This window comes from Zonotrichia albicollis, chromosome 18, assembly GCF_047830755.1.
Source record: "Zonotrichia albicollis isolate bZonAlb1 chromosome 18, bZonAlb1.hap1, whole genome shotgun sequence".
Lineage (NCBI taxonomy): Eukaryota > Metazoa > Chordata > Aves > Passeriformes > Passerellidae > Zonotrichia > Zonotrichia albicollis.
This window is the reverse complement of record NC_133836.1, coordinates 2,304,362-2,322,344: the sequence shown is the minus strand read 5'-3', so window position 1 is coordinate 2,322,344 and position 17,983 is coordinate 2,304,362. Positions and strand designations below refer to the sequence as shown.

Genomic DNA, 17,983 nt, shown 5'->3' with positions numbered 1-17,983 from the left:
ACTGAGCAACAAAAACCAGAGGGGGACAAAACTTCTCAGGCCTTTAAAATGTAATAAAAACCCCTCAAACAAACAAAAGCAGAGCACAGATCGACTTGAATTTCTTTAACAGAAATCCCAATTCAGAGCAGAGTGTTCATTCTGACTGAGCTGCCCCTCTCCTCTCAGGTTACCTGCACAAATTCTGTTTAGAACCACACTGAGCAGGAATCAGCCAATGAAAGCAATGACAAGGAAAAGCTCCAGTGCCTAACTGGACTATCAGATGGAATTCCCAAGATCTTTGTGGAGTTGGGAATTCAGCTGAGCAGTTCAGATTTTGGGAAGAGCAGGGACAGCTGGCCAAGGCACAGACACATCAGCAGAGAATTCAGTTGGATTTAATAATTTCTTGGCACATCCAATCTCTGGATTACATCCCATGTGTTTAATCCAGTTCAGCCCATGGACTGACCTCATCTTGATCCATTTTTAGCCAAAACATGTTAAAAGCTATTCTAAAACACATTGTTTTCATGTCTCAATGGTCACTTACTTGGCACAAGAGGTTCTGGTGAAACGATTTTCACTTATATGGCGAAGTTTCAGGGCATTTTCATGTTCCACCTGCTTGAGCTGAGCTTCAAGTTTTAAAATTGTCCTTAAAAAGATGCATTAGGAGATGATTTCAATAGCATAAAAGAAACATCACATTTCTTAGCAGTTTAGCTCATTTTATTCAGATATTCTGGATGAAGCAGGAGAACAAGAGCAACTGCTGCATTTCTGTCTATGCATCTCTATCTAAATATGGATATAAATATGTATTTGAATTTGAAGCTAAATAAATCAGGTAATCTGGCCAGAAAGACAGGACCAGACAACACTGCTGAGAAAGGAGAGAAGTAGAAAAAAATGCATATCCTAAATTAATGAGATTTTTAGTTTGTAGCATGAAAGGACATGAAATGCTTCATAAAATGTGATTAAACTTGAAAGATCTCCAGCCCTCACACTCTGGGAGCAGACATTTAGCCCACAGTTTGTATTTCATATTGTTAAAACAATAATAAGTTTCACAGTTACCTTTTCAAATCAGAAATCTCTGTGTTTGCATCAAGCAATTTGTTTTCAGTTGTATTTAATGTATCCTACGAGGACACAAAGAAAAATGTGAAAAGTCCAGAAACTGCAGAAGTGCATTAAATAAAACCCAAGTAACTCCACATCAGTCTTGGAAACAACACATCAATTACACCTTCCTAGTTCAAAGGGTCCATTAAATTTCTTCAGCTTTGACTTTGCAGTATTTTTGCTGCCTATGACTGGAAAATAACAAATTCCAGTTTCCTTCCTTTTCCCTCCAGGACTCTGAAGAAGAAAGTGATCAGTAAAGATAAACATGGATCTTTCTGTTTGAGCTTTTTCAAAATATTGAAGTTAATTCAGCTAACTCCATGGAATATTATCACAAAGTTTGCATGTTTGGGTTTTTAATTATCCACTGTGTGCCTACCTTTACTCTTTCGTGTTCTTTTCCAAGGGATTCATATTCTCCTAAAAGCTAAAACAAAACAAAAGAACACCAGCCCACAGTGAGACCACAGTCAATTAACAGTTTTGTTGGCTGCTGTAAAATCATCTCAACAGCTTGGCTAGCACATGCAGAAGCTCTACAGGGGATACAAAATGTACTTTAATAGTATTTGTTAAGTTCTTTTTATCATCTTCCAATTGGAACAAAAAGTTATAGACAGGGCAAGAGGAGACAGAGCTACTTATACAATGTATTTCTAATTTTCAAATTATTTGTCTCTAAAGAAACTGAATGAATGAACCGTTAGATTCCTCAGTGACTTTAAAAGTGAATTCTTCTTTTGAAATTTCAATTGTAAAAAAGAAGTTAAAGTATGAAGTAGCTTTCCCAGCTAGCACCCATTCTGCCAGTCCATTTAAACATTCCATAAAGCTCTTCCTAAAGAATCAGAGGAGCAATTCCTTAGATTCAGACTAAAATCATGCACAGTGAACAGTTTTAGCAAGTTGGGATGAGGTATGAAAAGTTTAGTCCATCTCAAACAAGCTTAAGAGAGGAAAAATTACTTTCTAAATTTCATGTTATATCTTCAACCTAGAGTAACAAAATTCCTGAGACAGACTACTGCAAAGGTTAGCTTATCAAGTAGACACCTGCTGCCTTAAATAATTGGTTTTAAGTATTTTTAGGTCCACAGTGCCCTCCAACACCCAGCCCAGTAAAGAGTCAGCTGAGGAATTTCTGTTTTCTTGTTGTGCTTTAACACTTCCCAGCTGTAAACTCCGAGTATTCTCCTGCCAACACCACTGCCCATTTCCTTACTCACATTTTGAAACATTTTGTTTTCTTCCTGGAGCCTGGTGTTTTTATTGTCAGATAACTTGTAGGCCTTCTCCAAGGCCTCCTGGAGCTCCCTGAGGCGGGACTGCAGGCGGCTGATGGCGTTGTCCTTCTCCTTGTGGCTGGCGCGCGTCTCCTCCAGCCGCTCCTGCAGGGCCCTGGAGCTGTCGCTGAGGGCACAGAATCGCTCCCTCCAATCTGCCTGCAGGGCACAAAGCACCCTCCAGAGTGTTGGAAACTCTCTGGAGTCTTTTTCCCAGGTCTTTTTCCCTGGCACGTTCATTATTTCTAAGATTATTTAAATTTCAATAATTATCTTAAAATCGTCCGCACAGAAAACAACGGCACAGGTGTACGTGAACTAAAGATTTTTGCTCATTTCTGTGACTTGGAAAGAATGAAAATGAAGATTAAACCCACCCAAAATGTATTTATTTTATAGGATTTTAAGTATCTAGAGGTGAGGCCTCCAATCCATCTGATTGACTTACTTCCCAGCACAGACAAATGCCTAAAGAAGCTGGAATTTGTCATCAGAATTAGACACTTGCAGAGACTAAGTTCAACTGTCATGACAAAGTGTCCTTAGTTTTGACTAATTATAATTAATTGACTAATAATTAATTAATTTGACTAATAATTAATGCAGCTATGCATTAATTTATGCACGAGCAAACAAGTCTGGCCCAGCTAGAAAAACCTGCAAATATACCTAAAGAGAGTATTTTTGTCCCAGCATAAGTGAGATTTCTTTTATCACCGATCTAATAAGAAAGTAATTAAAATAAAATAAATAAAGAAAGAAAATTTGAAGTATTTCACTCTTAGATTTTGACCCCTGCTAATTTGGAAAAAAGTTCATGAGCAACAGTGATGATGGTTCAAGTAGGGAATCCTAAGAAACTCAGGTAGGAAAGTCACTGTGTAGCATGTGGGCTCATGTTATATATTGAGGGAAAGGTTAAAAGTAACAAAAAAAAGTACGGAAGCACTGGTCAACTTATTAATGAAAAAGTTCATTCTTTTACCCTTTTACTTAAAAAGCAACTTGATTTAAGAACAGATACTTACCACTTGCTTTTCTAGCTGATTATTCTTATTTTCAAGGGCTTTTATGTGAGCACTTGCTTCATTCAGAGCTGAATCTAACTGGTCACACCTGCTTAGAACATAGAGATTACACCAAGCTCTTGAAATTTTCAATTAATAAACCTACATTTTATAGCATTTTTTCCTTCCTCAAGCATCCCCAAACATTTTGGTGTCCAGCCTTGATCTCTTCTCACATTTTTCAGCCCCAGCAGTGTGTCTGCTCAGGAGGGCTGTGGTGGACAGGGGTGAGAAGGAAAATGAGAATACATAAATTTTGTGCAGTATTTCAGCTGTCCAAATGTGCAGTATGTGCTTTAACTGGCAATAACTATACAGAAATCACATCAGCATTCTCTGCACAGCAAACACCCGAGCTGTAGATAAAGGAATGCACAGCTGGGGCACTCAGACTCCAGGGTAAAGGCACCACTGAGCTCAGGACTGCTCCTGTGTCCCCTGTGCTCGTGACATGGAAGGTACAGGAGGATGATGCTCACCAGCAGGACAGGGGAGCAGAATCTTCCCAACACAAATCATCCCATTGCAAATTGCTCAGATACCTCTGCCTGCCAGCCATTCCTGAGAAAGCTTGCACTGGCTCCAGGAAAAAACAGACCAAACAAGAACTGAGGTCCAAAACACCACATTTACTGTCCAGCAACAGCGAACTGATCTCCACAGAAACATGGAATAGTTTGAGTTGGAAGGGATCTTAAAACTCATCCAGTTCCAATAACTCTGCCAAGAGCAGGGACATCTTCCACAGGATGAGGCAGCTCAGGGCCTGTCCAACCCTTTAACCAGGGATGGGGCAGCCACAGCTTAGCAACTGCATTAAATAATGCAAAATTTATATTTAACAGGGAAATATTCATATCATAGAGACATGAAATCTGCAGAACTGAAGAGGGACATAAACTGTTTGAGACATTCCAAACAAGGATACTCAGTCTTTAAAATATACAGAGCACCACCTAAAGAGAAAGACAGGAAGGACAAATGTGGGATCTCAGCACCTCAGCACTGAGGTGTCACCGAGAGCACCCTTGGGGGGCTCGGGAGTCCTGGAATGTTCCAGAAGTGTCTGGTGGCTGGACTTTGACCCTACACAGGAGACGACACCTGTATGAGGACAGGAGGGTTTCACCGGGGTGAATGGTGAAGGGATTGGTTAATTAGAGAGTGAAACACAGGGTTTAGGATTTCTGTACAGGGGGGTTTAGAGAAGTAAGATGGAGGAATTGGGGCGTGTCCTGTCCTTCTTCTTCTTCTTCTTCTCCTCCATCTTCTGTGGTGATGGTGGCACTTTAGGATTGGTCATTACTAAAAGTGCACCGGACAATAAGAATAAAAGGTATTGGGGAAAAATGATAAATATTGTACACGTAACTTTGGGTATAAAGATAGGTGACTGCCCGGAGGGCAGGGAGTGTGCTCATGGCTGGCTGCTGAGCAGAGCTCTGTCGGGCCGAGAGAAAATCTTTTAGATAAACAATTAATAAACACCGAGACCGAGAAAAGAACTGAAGCCTCTTCTGGTCCTTTGAAACGCGGCTGCCCCAAGGCCACCCCGGGCCTTTCCAGGCCATCCAAACAGCCAAAAACTGGACAGACAAACAGTACCTGTCAGCAAGGCTCTGATTGATTTTCCTCAGCTCCTCAGAGGCAGCAGTTCTGTGGCTGGACTCCAGCTGCTGCTTCAGGCTCTGGATCTCAGAGTCATAGTAAGCTCGTAGATCAGCGATGTGTCGGGCGTGCTTCTCCCTCAGGCTCTGCCTAATCCTATTTTCAATATAAGAATTGTAGAAAATTCCAGCCATCCACATGATCACGTGGATTAATTTGTGGATTCTGGATTCATTTGGACATAATGAACTCAGCACATAAATGTCTCTTACAAAACTCTGTTTGCATTCAACCTAAAGCAAAGACAGCTTGGCCATCTAAGGCAGAGAAGTCTTCATATTAATAGAGATAAATATTATGATTATTATGTACAAATACATACAGGTATATAAGTATATATATTATTATGTATATTATATACATAATATACATAATAATATATATAATATATATAATATATATAATATATATTATATATAATATATATTATATAATATATATATTATATAATATATATATTATATATATTATATATAATATACATAATATACATATTATATACATAATATACATTTGTATATAATAATCATATATTCTTATATACATAATACATAATATATATATTATTGTGTAATAATATATATATATTATGTATTATGTATATAAGTATATATGATTATTATATACAAATAATATATAAAAGCACAAAATAAAGCTTTACTTTTTACAAGCCCTCATACATGGAATAAATGCCCTGTCTGCTTGTCCAGTACAAATCATCAGAGCTTCAACAGTGAATGGAGGATATTTATTTTTCCTAAGCACAGTAAATTCTGTGCAGCTCTGCATTTGATTCTAAAGAGGAAAAAAATCCTCCCCTCTCAGAACTCTGAAATTCTCTGCCTAAATGGACTCCCTCACACAGCCTATGAGAAAGGATGTATTTTTATTTTTATGTATAAAGAGACACGACCAAGAGAACTCATATATTTTGTTGGGCTCACTATTATTGTTTCATTCCTTTCATGAAAGCACCAAACTTTTGCCTTTTAAAAAAGAAAAAGTTACTTACTTGGACATTACCACAGGATCCTCAAGAGATGCCACTGAAAGGCTGCAATCTGGCAAACTGCTGTCAGCACACTGAGTAAGAGAAGATGGAGTCAGAGTCAGGGCTTCCTCCTCCTCAGTGTTGACAGAATGATCATTGTCAGCATTCCTGGGAGCCCCTGGGAAGGGAGAGCTGGCCCTGTGTTCACTCTGGAATGGGTGATTTCTCCACAGCTCCAAGTGCACAGCTCTGCTGCTGGCAGGGGGTGTTGGAGAATCATCCAGCTGAGGTGAGTGACTTGTCTGTGAAAAAGAGTCTGTGTCACAATGACTTGGAAATCCTGGCTCTGCCATAGAGTCTGGAGAAAAGGGAGCAGAGTCTGAAGGAGTCCTGAGTCCCTGGTTCTGCTGGCCTGGCTTCATGTGCAGGGTTGGGTCCAACGTCAAGATCTAGGAAATAAGTTACAGTGCTAAAAATATTGTGATTTAACTCCATTTACAAGAACAAGATTTATCTCAAGGCATCAATAAACCATACAACATACTGTAAGTATTATATTGAATATTATTACTCATTTGGAAGTGACAAATAAAATGTCAGTTCTGCAACACTGAAATGACAATACACATTCCCAATAATTGCAAACTGAGTTTCTAAGTTTCCATTAATAAAGGACATATCCAAGATCTGTAGCTTTCTAGAAAACCTCTGAAATTTCAGTTATGCAAACTGAAAGATTTTTGTCTGTGTGTTGAAACAATAACCTTGCAGGGTTACAAAAGCATTTCGTTAATTACCTAAAGAGTACAGTCACACAGCAGCCACCATGCCCGGGTTATGTACAGGACTGAGAGCTATATAAAAAGCACATATGAGAAAGAATCATTTCCACAAGCTGTGCCTGTTCTGTTCCTGGGTGGAACAGACCCTGGCCCTGCAGCTCCAGGTGCAGCTCAGCAGCAGCAGCGGCTCCGTCCCTGCCGCATCCTCAAGGTTGTGCAGCAAAGGTTCTTCCCTGCTCAGGCTGTTCCTGGAGGTTCCTCCAAGCTGGATCCTTTCCCAGGCTGCTCAAATTGCTGTTCCAGCACAACACTGGAGGTGGCAGCAGGGGCCAAGCCGTGTGAAACCAGCCCAACACATCCTCAACTGATCCGTGAATAAAGAAATTGATGTTACCTCTGGTGGGTGACTTGGCTGGGAAGAAGGCATAAAACTCTGGTCTGGCAGCTGCTGCTTTTCCCTTTGTCTTTTATGATAAATGTCCTTCAGTGATGACAACTTCCTTTCATCAGCAGAAGACAACTTCAACAGGCAAAATTGCTACATTACTTTTTCTGAACACAACACTCCACCCCCAACAAAGATGAGCCAGTTCTGGGGTGGGTTTAGCTAATAAAGCAGCTCAGAACACACGGCTTCATTCAAGCTAAAAACGGGTTTTCAGCAAGGCACATACAACTTTATCACACTAATTAGACACCTCTCATCTCCTACACACAGCTCCTTTTGAAGGACAAAAGGTCAGTAAATTTCAAGGGAGGTTAGTGGGGTGCAGGGATAATGAAGAGCCAGGATATGAAAGACTGAGATAACAAAAGGGTTCTTTCCATCACAGGCAAACAGCAAAGACAAAAAGCAACTACATAATAACTTTGAAATGTGTACAAAGTTTACCTGAACTGGTGATGTTTTCTCCACAAAAGTATCAGGCAACTCACTTCTGAAATTCTCTGGTAAAGTGTGATACATCTCCTTTTCATCTAACTTCCAGTATGAAAGTCCTGATGAAAAAAAATACCAGATGAAAATTAATTCTACAGATTTCAAGCTGGCAGCTATAGAACAGGAATCCAAAACCCATTAGTAAAATGTTATTTGGTCAGTAACAAGAATGGTACAGTAGTTATTTGCATTTACTGCTCAAGGATGCCATTAGAGCACTTGTTACCAGGCCAGGAGTTAGAAAAATCTCAATGCAAAGCACAGGCAACATAATCAGTCTCACATCATTCAGAACCAGGGACAAAAGCTATAAATCAGTTAAAACACATAGATCTGGTGTTCAAGGGGCAAATCCTCATTTCATTTACCATGAACTTACATTTCTAATGATTCCAGTATAGCACTTAAAACTGGCACCACCCAAGGAACAATCCCACCTGACATTACAAACTCTTCACTCTGGGCAGCATGCAAAGACAAACTACCAGGACTAAGAGGGATGGACAAGAGGAACAGACACAGCCTCAATCCCACTCCAATCTCCTAAATGTGTCCCTCTCTCAGTGGCTTGTGAAGAAGCAACAATTATACACAGTTTGCAGGGCTGCATCTCTGTGCCCCTGTTTGTTACTGAAATGAATCCACCCTGTTATAATCAAAATATGTGAATTAGTTGTCTGGCTTTGATAAAAAACCCCAATAACCACAACCCCCAAACCCATGTAAATCCGCCACCAACCATCCCTCACATACACCCCCAAACAGCAAGGCCAAGCCTTACCAAAACACAAAAAGGCAACCCTCCCCCAAATTAAAGAATCACCAGGTTACACACTGCATTATTGTGTCTTTGTCTATTCACACAGCAATAAAATCATGCCCTTGGCTTAAAGGAATTCTGCCTCTGTTACCATGAACTCCTGTCATTACCACACCATTGGTGCTAATGTTTCATATCCTACCATGACATTAACAGTAATTCCATTATGAAACAGCTTTAAACACAACGTTCAGCTTTGAAATGCTGAGAAATTTGGAAAAACATCCCAACTGCTGCATGTCCTACATCTGCCAGCAGCAAGACACGGGAGCTGCCATCAGTTTGAAAACAGGAGCAAGAAGCAGAATTAATGCTATATATTAATGCTATATATATGCCTGTCAGTGCTTAAATCCTCCTCACCTCCCTGAAGTTATTGGGGATGCATTCCAGTAAGAGTTTTAAAAATGAGAGTTTAAAAGAAATGGAATTTAAATACAAGAAATTAACTATACCTGAAGCTTCTGACACTATGGAACTAGGACTTTCCTTGGGTTGATTGAGGTAAAAAGTGTATGGTGGCAAAGCAGCATCAGTAAGGTTTGTCTAAAATTACAATGGAAAAACAAATTCAGAAGGAAAATCACGAGGCAAGGAAAAAAAAAAGCAAAGGTATAATGTTTAAAATTGCATACAAATGTTATTGGTCTTTTAAAGCAAAGACATTAAATACAATTATACAGCATGATCCAAACCTACAGAATTTATATTGAGGGTAATCATAGCCAAAAGTGGAACTAAGCTAAGCCACATAATTAAACTGATATTTCCTAAGACGTGCCTGTGTTTTTGTCCTGAGCAAAGTGGTTAATGCCTTAACACACAAAAAATCCTGTGTGCCAGAAGAGCCATCACCAGCTGAAATCAAAGATCCTTCAAAAATTACAGGGCACAATAAATTACCATGACCTGAAGCCTCAGCTGAGAGTGTGGCCATTATCTCTACAAGGAGAGAACATGTGCCACTCAGGGAGGTGTTAAAACAAAAATTAGGTAATGAATAAAATAAACCAAAATAGCTCTGTGCCTAAGTATGGAATGATCCAAAAAGTAAACTTTGCCCACATGAACTTTAAATATGAATGGGAACTCAAATGCTTAAAATATGAAAGTATATGCTGAATGAGAACATGCTGTAACTCTGAAAAAATACAGTTCCAAGAATAGCATTAGAAAAACATAATGAATTAAAAAGAGACTTACATTGTCAAGTGGTAATCTCTTCACTCTCTCATTTTCTTGCATAGAGTTCACACATCCTTCATCTGCAGTTACTCTTTTTGGTTGGGTTTGTTTCAACTTTTGTGCCCATGATGTTAAAGATTTACTGGATGGTAAGAAACACACACATATATTTAGGGGAAATACATGAAAGTGTATCTAAACTAGAGTGTAGAAAGTGTATCTAAACTAAACAAACATCAGGCTAAATAAATATCTTTATCTATTAAGCAGTAGAACATCCAGAGTTTCCATTCAACTCAGACATGCCCCCAGTCTGAGTTTCCATTCAACTCAGACATGCCCCCAGTGACCAGCAGCTTTCACTGAGTGGGGATTGTCTAGAATAAATTACCATAATTAGAAAGTTTATCACTTACCTGGCTTTTTTCCCACATGGATGATCTTCACCAGCTTTATGCTCCAAGGCAGCAGGAAACACCGAGCTATCCCCCCTTGCGGATGGAGGGCTCTCCTGTGCTGTTTTGGCTGCCGGCTCTCCTTGGCTCCGAGGGCCGCCCCCGTGCAGCCCCGGCGCGGGGGGAGCCTGTGGCGGGCAGGGCCCGGGCGGGGCCGGGCTGGGCTCGGCGGGCAGGGAGCCGTAGCCGCTGTTCATGGAGCTGTCGCTGTTCTCGGAGCCCTCTCCGGCCGCGCATCCCCGCGGCAGCCCCGCGGCCCCGGCCGGGCTCTCGCCCTCTCCGCATGCCAGGTGCCTCCCCAGGCTCTGCCGCTCCTCCAGCGCCTCCGAGCACATCCCCATGGGGCCGCCCAGGGACGGCACAGCCCGGCCCCCGGCCCAGCCGCTGCTCTGCAACCTCACCAGCTGCTTTATCTCATCCTGAATCAGCTGCACGGGGGGGAAAAGGGGACAATTCCCATCAGATCCTGCCTCAAGTCACACCCCTGTTTAGATGCATCTTCCATTTGTGTTATTAGCAGGAGATTTAGATATTTATTCCATATAACTCCAAGTTTTCATGTGCAGACATCTCATGCATAAAGTAGATAAATACATACTGTGCATAACAGTAAATATAAATAAAACAGTAAAAAGAACAGTAAAATGTCCATGGGAACAATCCTGAATTCCATGCAGTGAATCACGAGTCTCAGTAGTCATTTATTCATGTAAAAAACATGCATGAATGTATCACTAATTACCCAGAACTACAGTTACCTACCAACCTGCTAAAGAAATACAAACTATCCAGGTGTTGGGCTAAATTTAAGTCTGAAACACTTTTTCACTTGGATACACATTTTTAAAGACTGCAAGGATGCTTTGATGGAAGAATTAACCATTATTCTATCATGAGAATAGGAATAATGTACCTCTGCAAGATTATTGCATAAAACTCAACTTTAAAACTCCCAATTTGGATATTAAGCTGTTGGGTTCATATGGGACAAAGTTCTGCCTTTTGATTGTTTTGGTGGCTGATGGAGTGGAACAAACCCAAAACTGCATCACTACATTGAACAGGTCACTTTCTCTTTAGTCCACAAGAATTATTTCAGTATATTAGGTCAGTCATTTTTGAAGTTCTAAGTTTTACAGCTGTGCTCTGGAAATACTGAAACAGCTCTGAGAAATAATTAATGCTTTTGCCAAGGGCTGTGAAGAGATTTCACATTTGTGCCTGTGGCCAGCACTTCTGCAGAGTTCAGCTGAGATTACTGAACTGCAGGAGCACACAACTCTTGCACATGACAGGACAGAGCACAGAATTGTTTTCAAGAATATATTTCAAACTAATTCCCTCAGGAAAGGAAGAAGGAAAAAACTTGCCATCATTTTAAGAACATGGAACTCGTGTTTTTTCACAGAACTACAGTACATTACTCACATGTGAACAGCAACTGGAGAGAACAAATTGAACAAAAATGATTTGTTCTCTCAAAGTAAGAAATAAAAAAGAATACTTAATTTCAGAGGAACCTACATGTAATGCTAGTCAGGATCAAGCCTCAGATTTTTTATTAACTTGCAACAGAACAAACAACTGAATTTCAGTTCAGCCTTTCCCTGCCAAAAATAATAAACAAAAAAAACCTTGGGATGAAGTTTCCTTCCACTACAGAGTTTTGTGTTCTGCTAATGATTTCAATCATGACTGCAGCAATCATTTGTATTTTAATTCTATAATCCAGCTGTCAGGAAGGTAGGGAAGGGAAAAAAGAAGGGAAAGAACAGAACTGGAGTGGGGGGAGAGAAGATCAGATTCACTGCTGACATTTAATCTTTGTCATTAATACCCTGTGCAGGAAAACTGAAAGGCTCCTATTCCAATTAAATTGCTTTTTTACCTCTTTTTGCACAGTCAAAAATAACTGCAAGAGATGAAAAAAAAAAGGGAAAAATAAGATGTGCTTTCTACAGTTTTGGGATTGTAATTCTGGTTTTATAATCTCTTTGATAAAGTCTGATCTTGGGATGATCCAGCTTGTCCCTGGCACAGTTATGGTTTTTTGTATCAATCACATAAGCCAAGGGCTGCCCCCACTGATTCCAAAAGGAACTCAAAGTTTTTTATCCCTGTTCTCACAAGGATGGAGATTTTTATGTAGTTGGGTCTTGAAACCCAGCATGGAGCAAACCTTATCTCAGAGTCATGTCAGTGCTGATCCAGCACCTTGCCTTTCTACCACAAAAAGCAGATGATTATTATTATTATTGTTGTTATTATTATTATTGTTGTTGTTGTGCCTTTTTATTACTCTCACTAGAATGTGCTGAGCTGCCTGTGTTTCAGTGTCACTGGCACACCAGGGTAAGTTTGGAACAGCCCCATCTATTTTATTTAATGCATAAAATAGCTCAGTTCTAGCTGCTGATTTTGTGTTTGGTGTGGCACCCCATGCACTGAGAAAGCCCTGCTGACCCTCAGCTCTTCCAGAGGTAGCCTTTCCTATTGAAAAAAGACAAAAACCAGCAAAGCCAACACAATGGATTAGTAAAGACCATGATCAGCAACAAGTGAATCAAACCACTACAGTCAGAGGAAGGAAAAACGAGGGTAAGGAAACAGGGAAATAACGAGATGGGAGGGAGGGGGGAGGTGAGGCAGGAGAAACAGGATAAAAGGACTGTACCTCTTGGTAATTCAGTTCAGGAACTGCTGATTACTACTAGTGTGGAGGGCATCAGGAAAGGGAAGGGAAAAACAGCAACCAAAATGATGAAGATATTAAGCATTATATAATTATAATATTATTGTCTGTTATATATACATATACATTGCTTCTGTTCTAATGGATAAACAGGGCTCAGCAAAAACATGAACCTTCACAGGGGTTGTTTTTCATTCTTAGAAAGGAAACTGTTCAAGTGAAGGTGAGATAGGTGATCAGCTATTACAGTGATGCTTTTCCTGGGCTACATACTCTCTGGATGAGGGGATGATAAGCTGTATATTTTTTAAATGAAAATAAAGCTATATTGTCTCAAAACTAGAAATTATACAGTCTAACAGTTCATAAAAACCTTGTACCTACAAAATACCATTATCAGGTGAGCATTCTGAACCAAATGCTTGTGAAAACAAAATAATTGAAAATAAATAATCCACAAATCACTCCTGAAATGGTTCCTAAGAGTTGCTTTGTTAATTAACCAAGGCTGTCTCAAATATGCTCCCTTTAAACAGCATCCACTTCCATTAACTGCCTCTCTGCATTGCTTGGAGGGAGAAAAATATCATTCAGCTTTATCAAGCTCCATGAACAGTCATTACTTACTTGGATTTGATGGTGGAACTGCTCTTGCTGGGCATTTATTTGTTCCTGGCATTGTTTTTCTACCAGTCTCAGAAGCTGTATCCACCTTGTCTGTTAAATCACAAAGTGCAACAATTAAAGCACAGAAATAATGCACCTCTTACCTTTTCTGTGGCTGCAAAGAGCTTTGCAATCCTGTCCCTGGCTGTTGGCACAATCCAAAGCTGAGGAGCAGCACTGTGGGTGCCACCCCCAGCACACTCAGCCCCCACCATGCCAATCACTGGGAACCAAAAGCAGGAACAGCTGCCAGCAAAGAACAGCCAGATCCTGGAAAGGTTCATTCCAGTTCCTTTAATTACAGGCAATTCTAAAATTGAGAATTAAACACCCTTCAGTAAGAAACTCCTCCCCCCAGCAATCCAGCTAAAGGCCAGGATGCATAATTATGTCATGGAAACTAAGAGATAATTTTTTTAAAAAAATCAAATACAGAGCATTCCTGAAACATGGCAAAATCTGATGTTTAACAACTATTTCATGTTAATGTTTATGGAGCTGGTGCTTGAAGCACAGGGCACGGGACACACACATCAATATTCTGTTCCTGGAGGTGTTAAAGAGAACCCAAATTAAGCATCTGTCAACACACACTTGGATGGATCCCAGCCAGGGAGCTCAAAAATCTGCAAGAACAAGCCCATGGTGAATTGAGGCTCCTTATGATAACCAAATACACTGATAAAATTTAAAATACAAAAGCACAAAAAACGTTCACAAAGTGTTTGGGAGAATTAGTTCATTGAAACCACCTCATTATTTTTGCATTGGTTTAAATCTGGAAACAAACTAATCACCTACACATTTTTACAAATGGATTATATAAATAAGTCAAGCAAAACAGAACCCCTCTTAGAAAAAAGCCCTTCTAAATTCTAGGATAATTTCAGAGCAGTTGGATGTGATATCATTTTAATGGTTTAAATTTTTCAGTTCAAAAACTTGCTACCTTTATTTTAACTTTGGGAAAAAATGTTCAGATCCATATTATATTACAATATATATTATTAATATAATATTATTATATGATAAAACACCAAGATAAAATTGCAGTAAAATCCAGCCAGGTGATTAGTTCATTTACTGTAAAGGATTTCTCTCATCATTAAGGATAAACCCAGAATTGCATCACAGATTTGTCTTCCAAAATGCAAAGCAAATACATTAATACCACTTTTAAAAAAGAAAATTGAATATCAAATACCTCACAGTTCCTCACAATTTCTGAGTTAGCATGTCCAATGTTCTGGATATCTTGCATAAAGGAGGCAAGCAGCTCAACAGAACCAGGCTTTAATGAGGACCTGGCATTCCCTGAGTAACCAGAAACTCCACTGGGATTGGATGAAGGACCTCTAGAGAAACACAAAGAAAACAGCTCAATTATTTATTGTGTCAGGTGTGCAACACAGGGGCCCAAACAATACCCTACATATGCCAGACTGCCAGAATTATACACTCAATTTAGGACTCTCACCGTGCTGAAATACAAATTTCACTTTAACACCAATAATACTGTGAAGGGATGCTAACTAAGCAGAACCAAAATAATGAAAGTATTTGTTAGTGATTCCTTCAGCACATCACCTGTTGGAATTCAAGTTGCAGACAGAGCTGTGGGGGTTTCTGCCATCACAGTCTGCAGAGCACAAAGGGGGTTCTTGTACAGGATTCACCACATCACTGTTTTCCATATCTCAGTCCCAGGTAAGACATTACCCTGAAAACAGAGAGAAATAAACATCACTCTCTTTATTTAAAAAACATTTGACTTTATTGTGTGAAGAAATAGAATTGGAGAGACATTTGTTTCAGCCAAACCACCCCAGAAAGTGCAAATATTCCACAAGCAGGCTCCTCCCTTCTCCTGGGCCACCCTGCAAGCAGGGGCTGCTCACTCAGCCTTGGGCCTCCCACAGGTCCAAGGATTCCCAACACATCCAGACTGGCTGGAGAGGAGCTGAATGCAAAACATTCCAGGTAAAACCGTGGTCTCAGGGCCTGACTGATTGTTTTCTTTAAATCTGGGGCTCCACAGACCACGTGCAAGCTGTGAAATCTCCTATTATTGATGTATTCAGATGTGATTCAGAATCTGAACCCTCACTGTAAGAAACACGCTCATCAAAAATAATAAAACTGAGATCAGCTGACTTAGACTGGGGCCCACCAATTCTGCCATTTCTGTGTGTAATATTTTGCTTACTTTTTTCACAGATCACTTGTTCCACTGTTATTATGTAACATTAATTCAGAAGGCTTAAACATTGAGCTACATTCTGACCGATTAATAAAACAACAAAAAAAGGAGTCAAACAGGAATCTCACAGTGGATGAAAACAGCAGCTGGTTAACTGAAAGCATCATAAATAAATAAACACACAATACTTGGGCCACAGCAGACTGGCTGTAGAGAAACTAAAATATTCTTCACTTTCTTGTGAAAGTTTGCATACTTTCACTAAGAAAACCCTTGAAATCATTAATTAATCAGTTCTTACATAGGGCTTATTTCAGCATGTTGTACACCCTGGTGAATTCAGCCTGTGTTCTAACGCTAAAGAGAAACCTTATGATCATTTCATGGATGGAGAGCAAAAAGAGGCATTAAGAAATATCAACTTGGCAGTCTGGTAATGCTAAGAATAAATTCCTGCTGCCTTAAAGAAGCACAACACTTCCAGAGCACAACCATTCCTCTTTACAGGGCTGATGGGTTTGACAGATTCATTATTTGCAAGTTCTTGGAGATGTATCTCAAATAATTTCAGAAGTATAATATATTTTCATCAGAAGGAAACTAACTGACAGGTGCCCTATTTTCCTCTGTTTTACTGAAGCCTGCTTAGCTTTAGCAGAAATGTTTTCTGGGTACTCACTCACTATCTCCTCTGGGAAGGGCTGAAAATGCCAGAATTGGAAGGAAATTATCACAGACACACACATCCCTCGGGCAGAGCTTCGTGGGATAAAGAAAAGAAGACAAAACCCATTGCTTTCTTCTTTTTCTAGCGGTCAGAAGCCTGCAAAACCTGGAGGTTATCAGCTGCTGAGCTGACAGCGATGGCAGGGGCTGGGAGTGTCACTGAGCAGGGGATGGGGCGGCATCAGTGCCCCCGAATCCCCAGGATGGAATCATGGGTGGCCTATCTCGGCAGCACAGCAAATGGGTGGGACTTAGCTGTGACACAGGCTCGTTTCATAACCTCATTAGAAGTCTGTTCTCGATTAAAAAAAATATTAGCGAGCTGGAACTGCGCTGCGGGAGCGCTGTCACCCATGGATCCCACAGAACAGCACAGCACAGCACAGCGCGGTCCTTACACGGCCACGCAGCTGCGGAAAGGGGCATGGATGGGAAAACACAATCGGCGAGGTGTTTGTAACTCAGAAATATCGGCGCTGATTTCGGTGCAAACGCCGACACAGAGCCCGTGAGGTTCTGCAGCGCTTCCTGAGCCAGACCCGACTCCTCCCGACCCCTCAGCGGTGCCGGAACGCTCGGTGCCCGCGGCCAGGCCCCACCTCCCCACGGACCTTGAGGGACCCTCAGAGGGCACAACGAGCCCGGGGCTGCAGCACCTGCGGGAGCCGCCCGGGCCCCGAGGGCTCAGCCCCCGCAGGGACCCCTCTGCCACGTCCGCTCCCTCGGGGCCGCCTCCCGTCGGTCCGTAACCCCCTCCCCGGCTCCGCGTGCGCCCCGTCCGCTCGCCAGCGCCGCGCTCGCCCCGCGGTGCCCGGGCCCCTCACATGTCAGCCCTCACATGTCAGCCCTCACTCGGCGCGGCCCCTCCACGGCCCCGTCCCTTCACCAGCGCCCCCCAAGCGGCTCCGCCGCCCCGCCCCGCTCAGGCCAAGCCCCGCCCCCGCGCTCTCATTGGGCGGCCGCTCCTCGCGCTCCGCGATGTTGACAGCGCCGCCGTCTCCGATTGGCTGCACCGCCCGTCACTCTGGGAGAAAGGGGCGGAGCGCTGGGAGCAGCCTCGCGGCTCCGGGATGGGGCGCAGGGACCCGGCCAAGCGCGGCTGTGCTAACCCCGCCGGCTGCCCGCGGGCCCGCTCGGTTCATACCCGCATCGCTGGGAGCCCACGGCGCCCGGCAGCCGCCTCCTCCCGCGGCCGTGAAACGACGAACGGCGCGGCCCTGCACCGCCCGCTCGGCGAGTGGCGGCCGGGAGTTTCGAACGTGAGGACGGGGATAGAGGGCGCTCCGCACTGAGCCCAGCCCTGTGATTGGCCGCCTCGAGCGCGCGCCTCCCGCGCTGATTCGCTGCGCGGCAAAGCCCGCGCGCCGCCGCCAGGGGAGCGGCGCGCGCCGC

The 17,983-nt window shown here is 42.0% G+C and overlaps 1 protein-coding gene across 1 annotated transcript; it reads right to left on the bottom strand.

Annotated features, from left to right (window-relative positions):
• Nucleotides 1-8,226: 8,226 nt before the first annotated feature.
• MPHOSPH9 (M-phase phosphoprotein 9) lies at nt 8,227-17,979 on the bottom strand. The gene is made up of 8 exons (XM_074553988.1): nt 17,736-17,979; nt 15,253-15,385; nt 14,870-15,020; nt 13,627-13,716; nt 10,269-10,735; nt 9,871-9,994; nt 9,123-9,213; nt 8,227-8,493 (listed from the first exon to the last, which is right to left on the bottom strand). The coding sequence occupies exons 2-8, from the start codon at nt 15,357-15,359 to the stop codon at nt 8,408-8,410; spliced, it is 1,116 nt and encodes a 371-aa protein (XP_074410089.1). The 5' UTR covers nt 15,360-15,385; nt 17,736-17,979; the 3' UTR covers nt 8,227-8,407.
• Nucleotides 17,980-17,983: the final 4 nt, after the last annotated feature.

What these genes read in the sequence shown, in the direction of transcription:
- MPHOSPH9 (XM_074553988.1), bottom strand. Translation starts at nt 15,359, where the DNA reads ATGGAAAACAGTGATGTGGTGAATCCTGTACAAGAACCCCCTTTGTGC. An exon ending in CCATGTGGGAAAAAAGCCAG is followed by an intron (nt 9,995 to 10,268) that starts GTAAGTGATAAA and finishes CTTACCATCCAG; the next exon opens with TAAATCTTTAACATCATGGG. An exon ending in CATAGTGTCAGAAGCTTCAG is followed by an intron (nt 8,494 to 9,122) that starts GTATAGTTAATT and finishes TGATTATAACAG; the next exon opens with GGTGGATTCATTTCAGTAAC.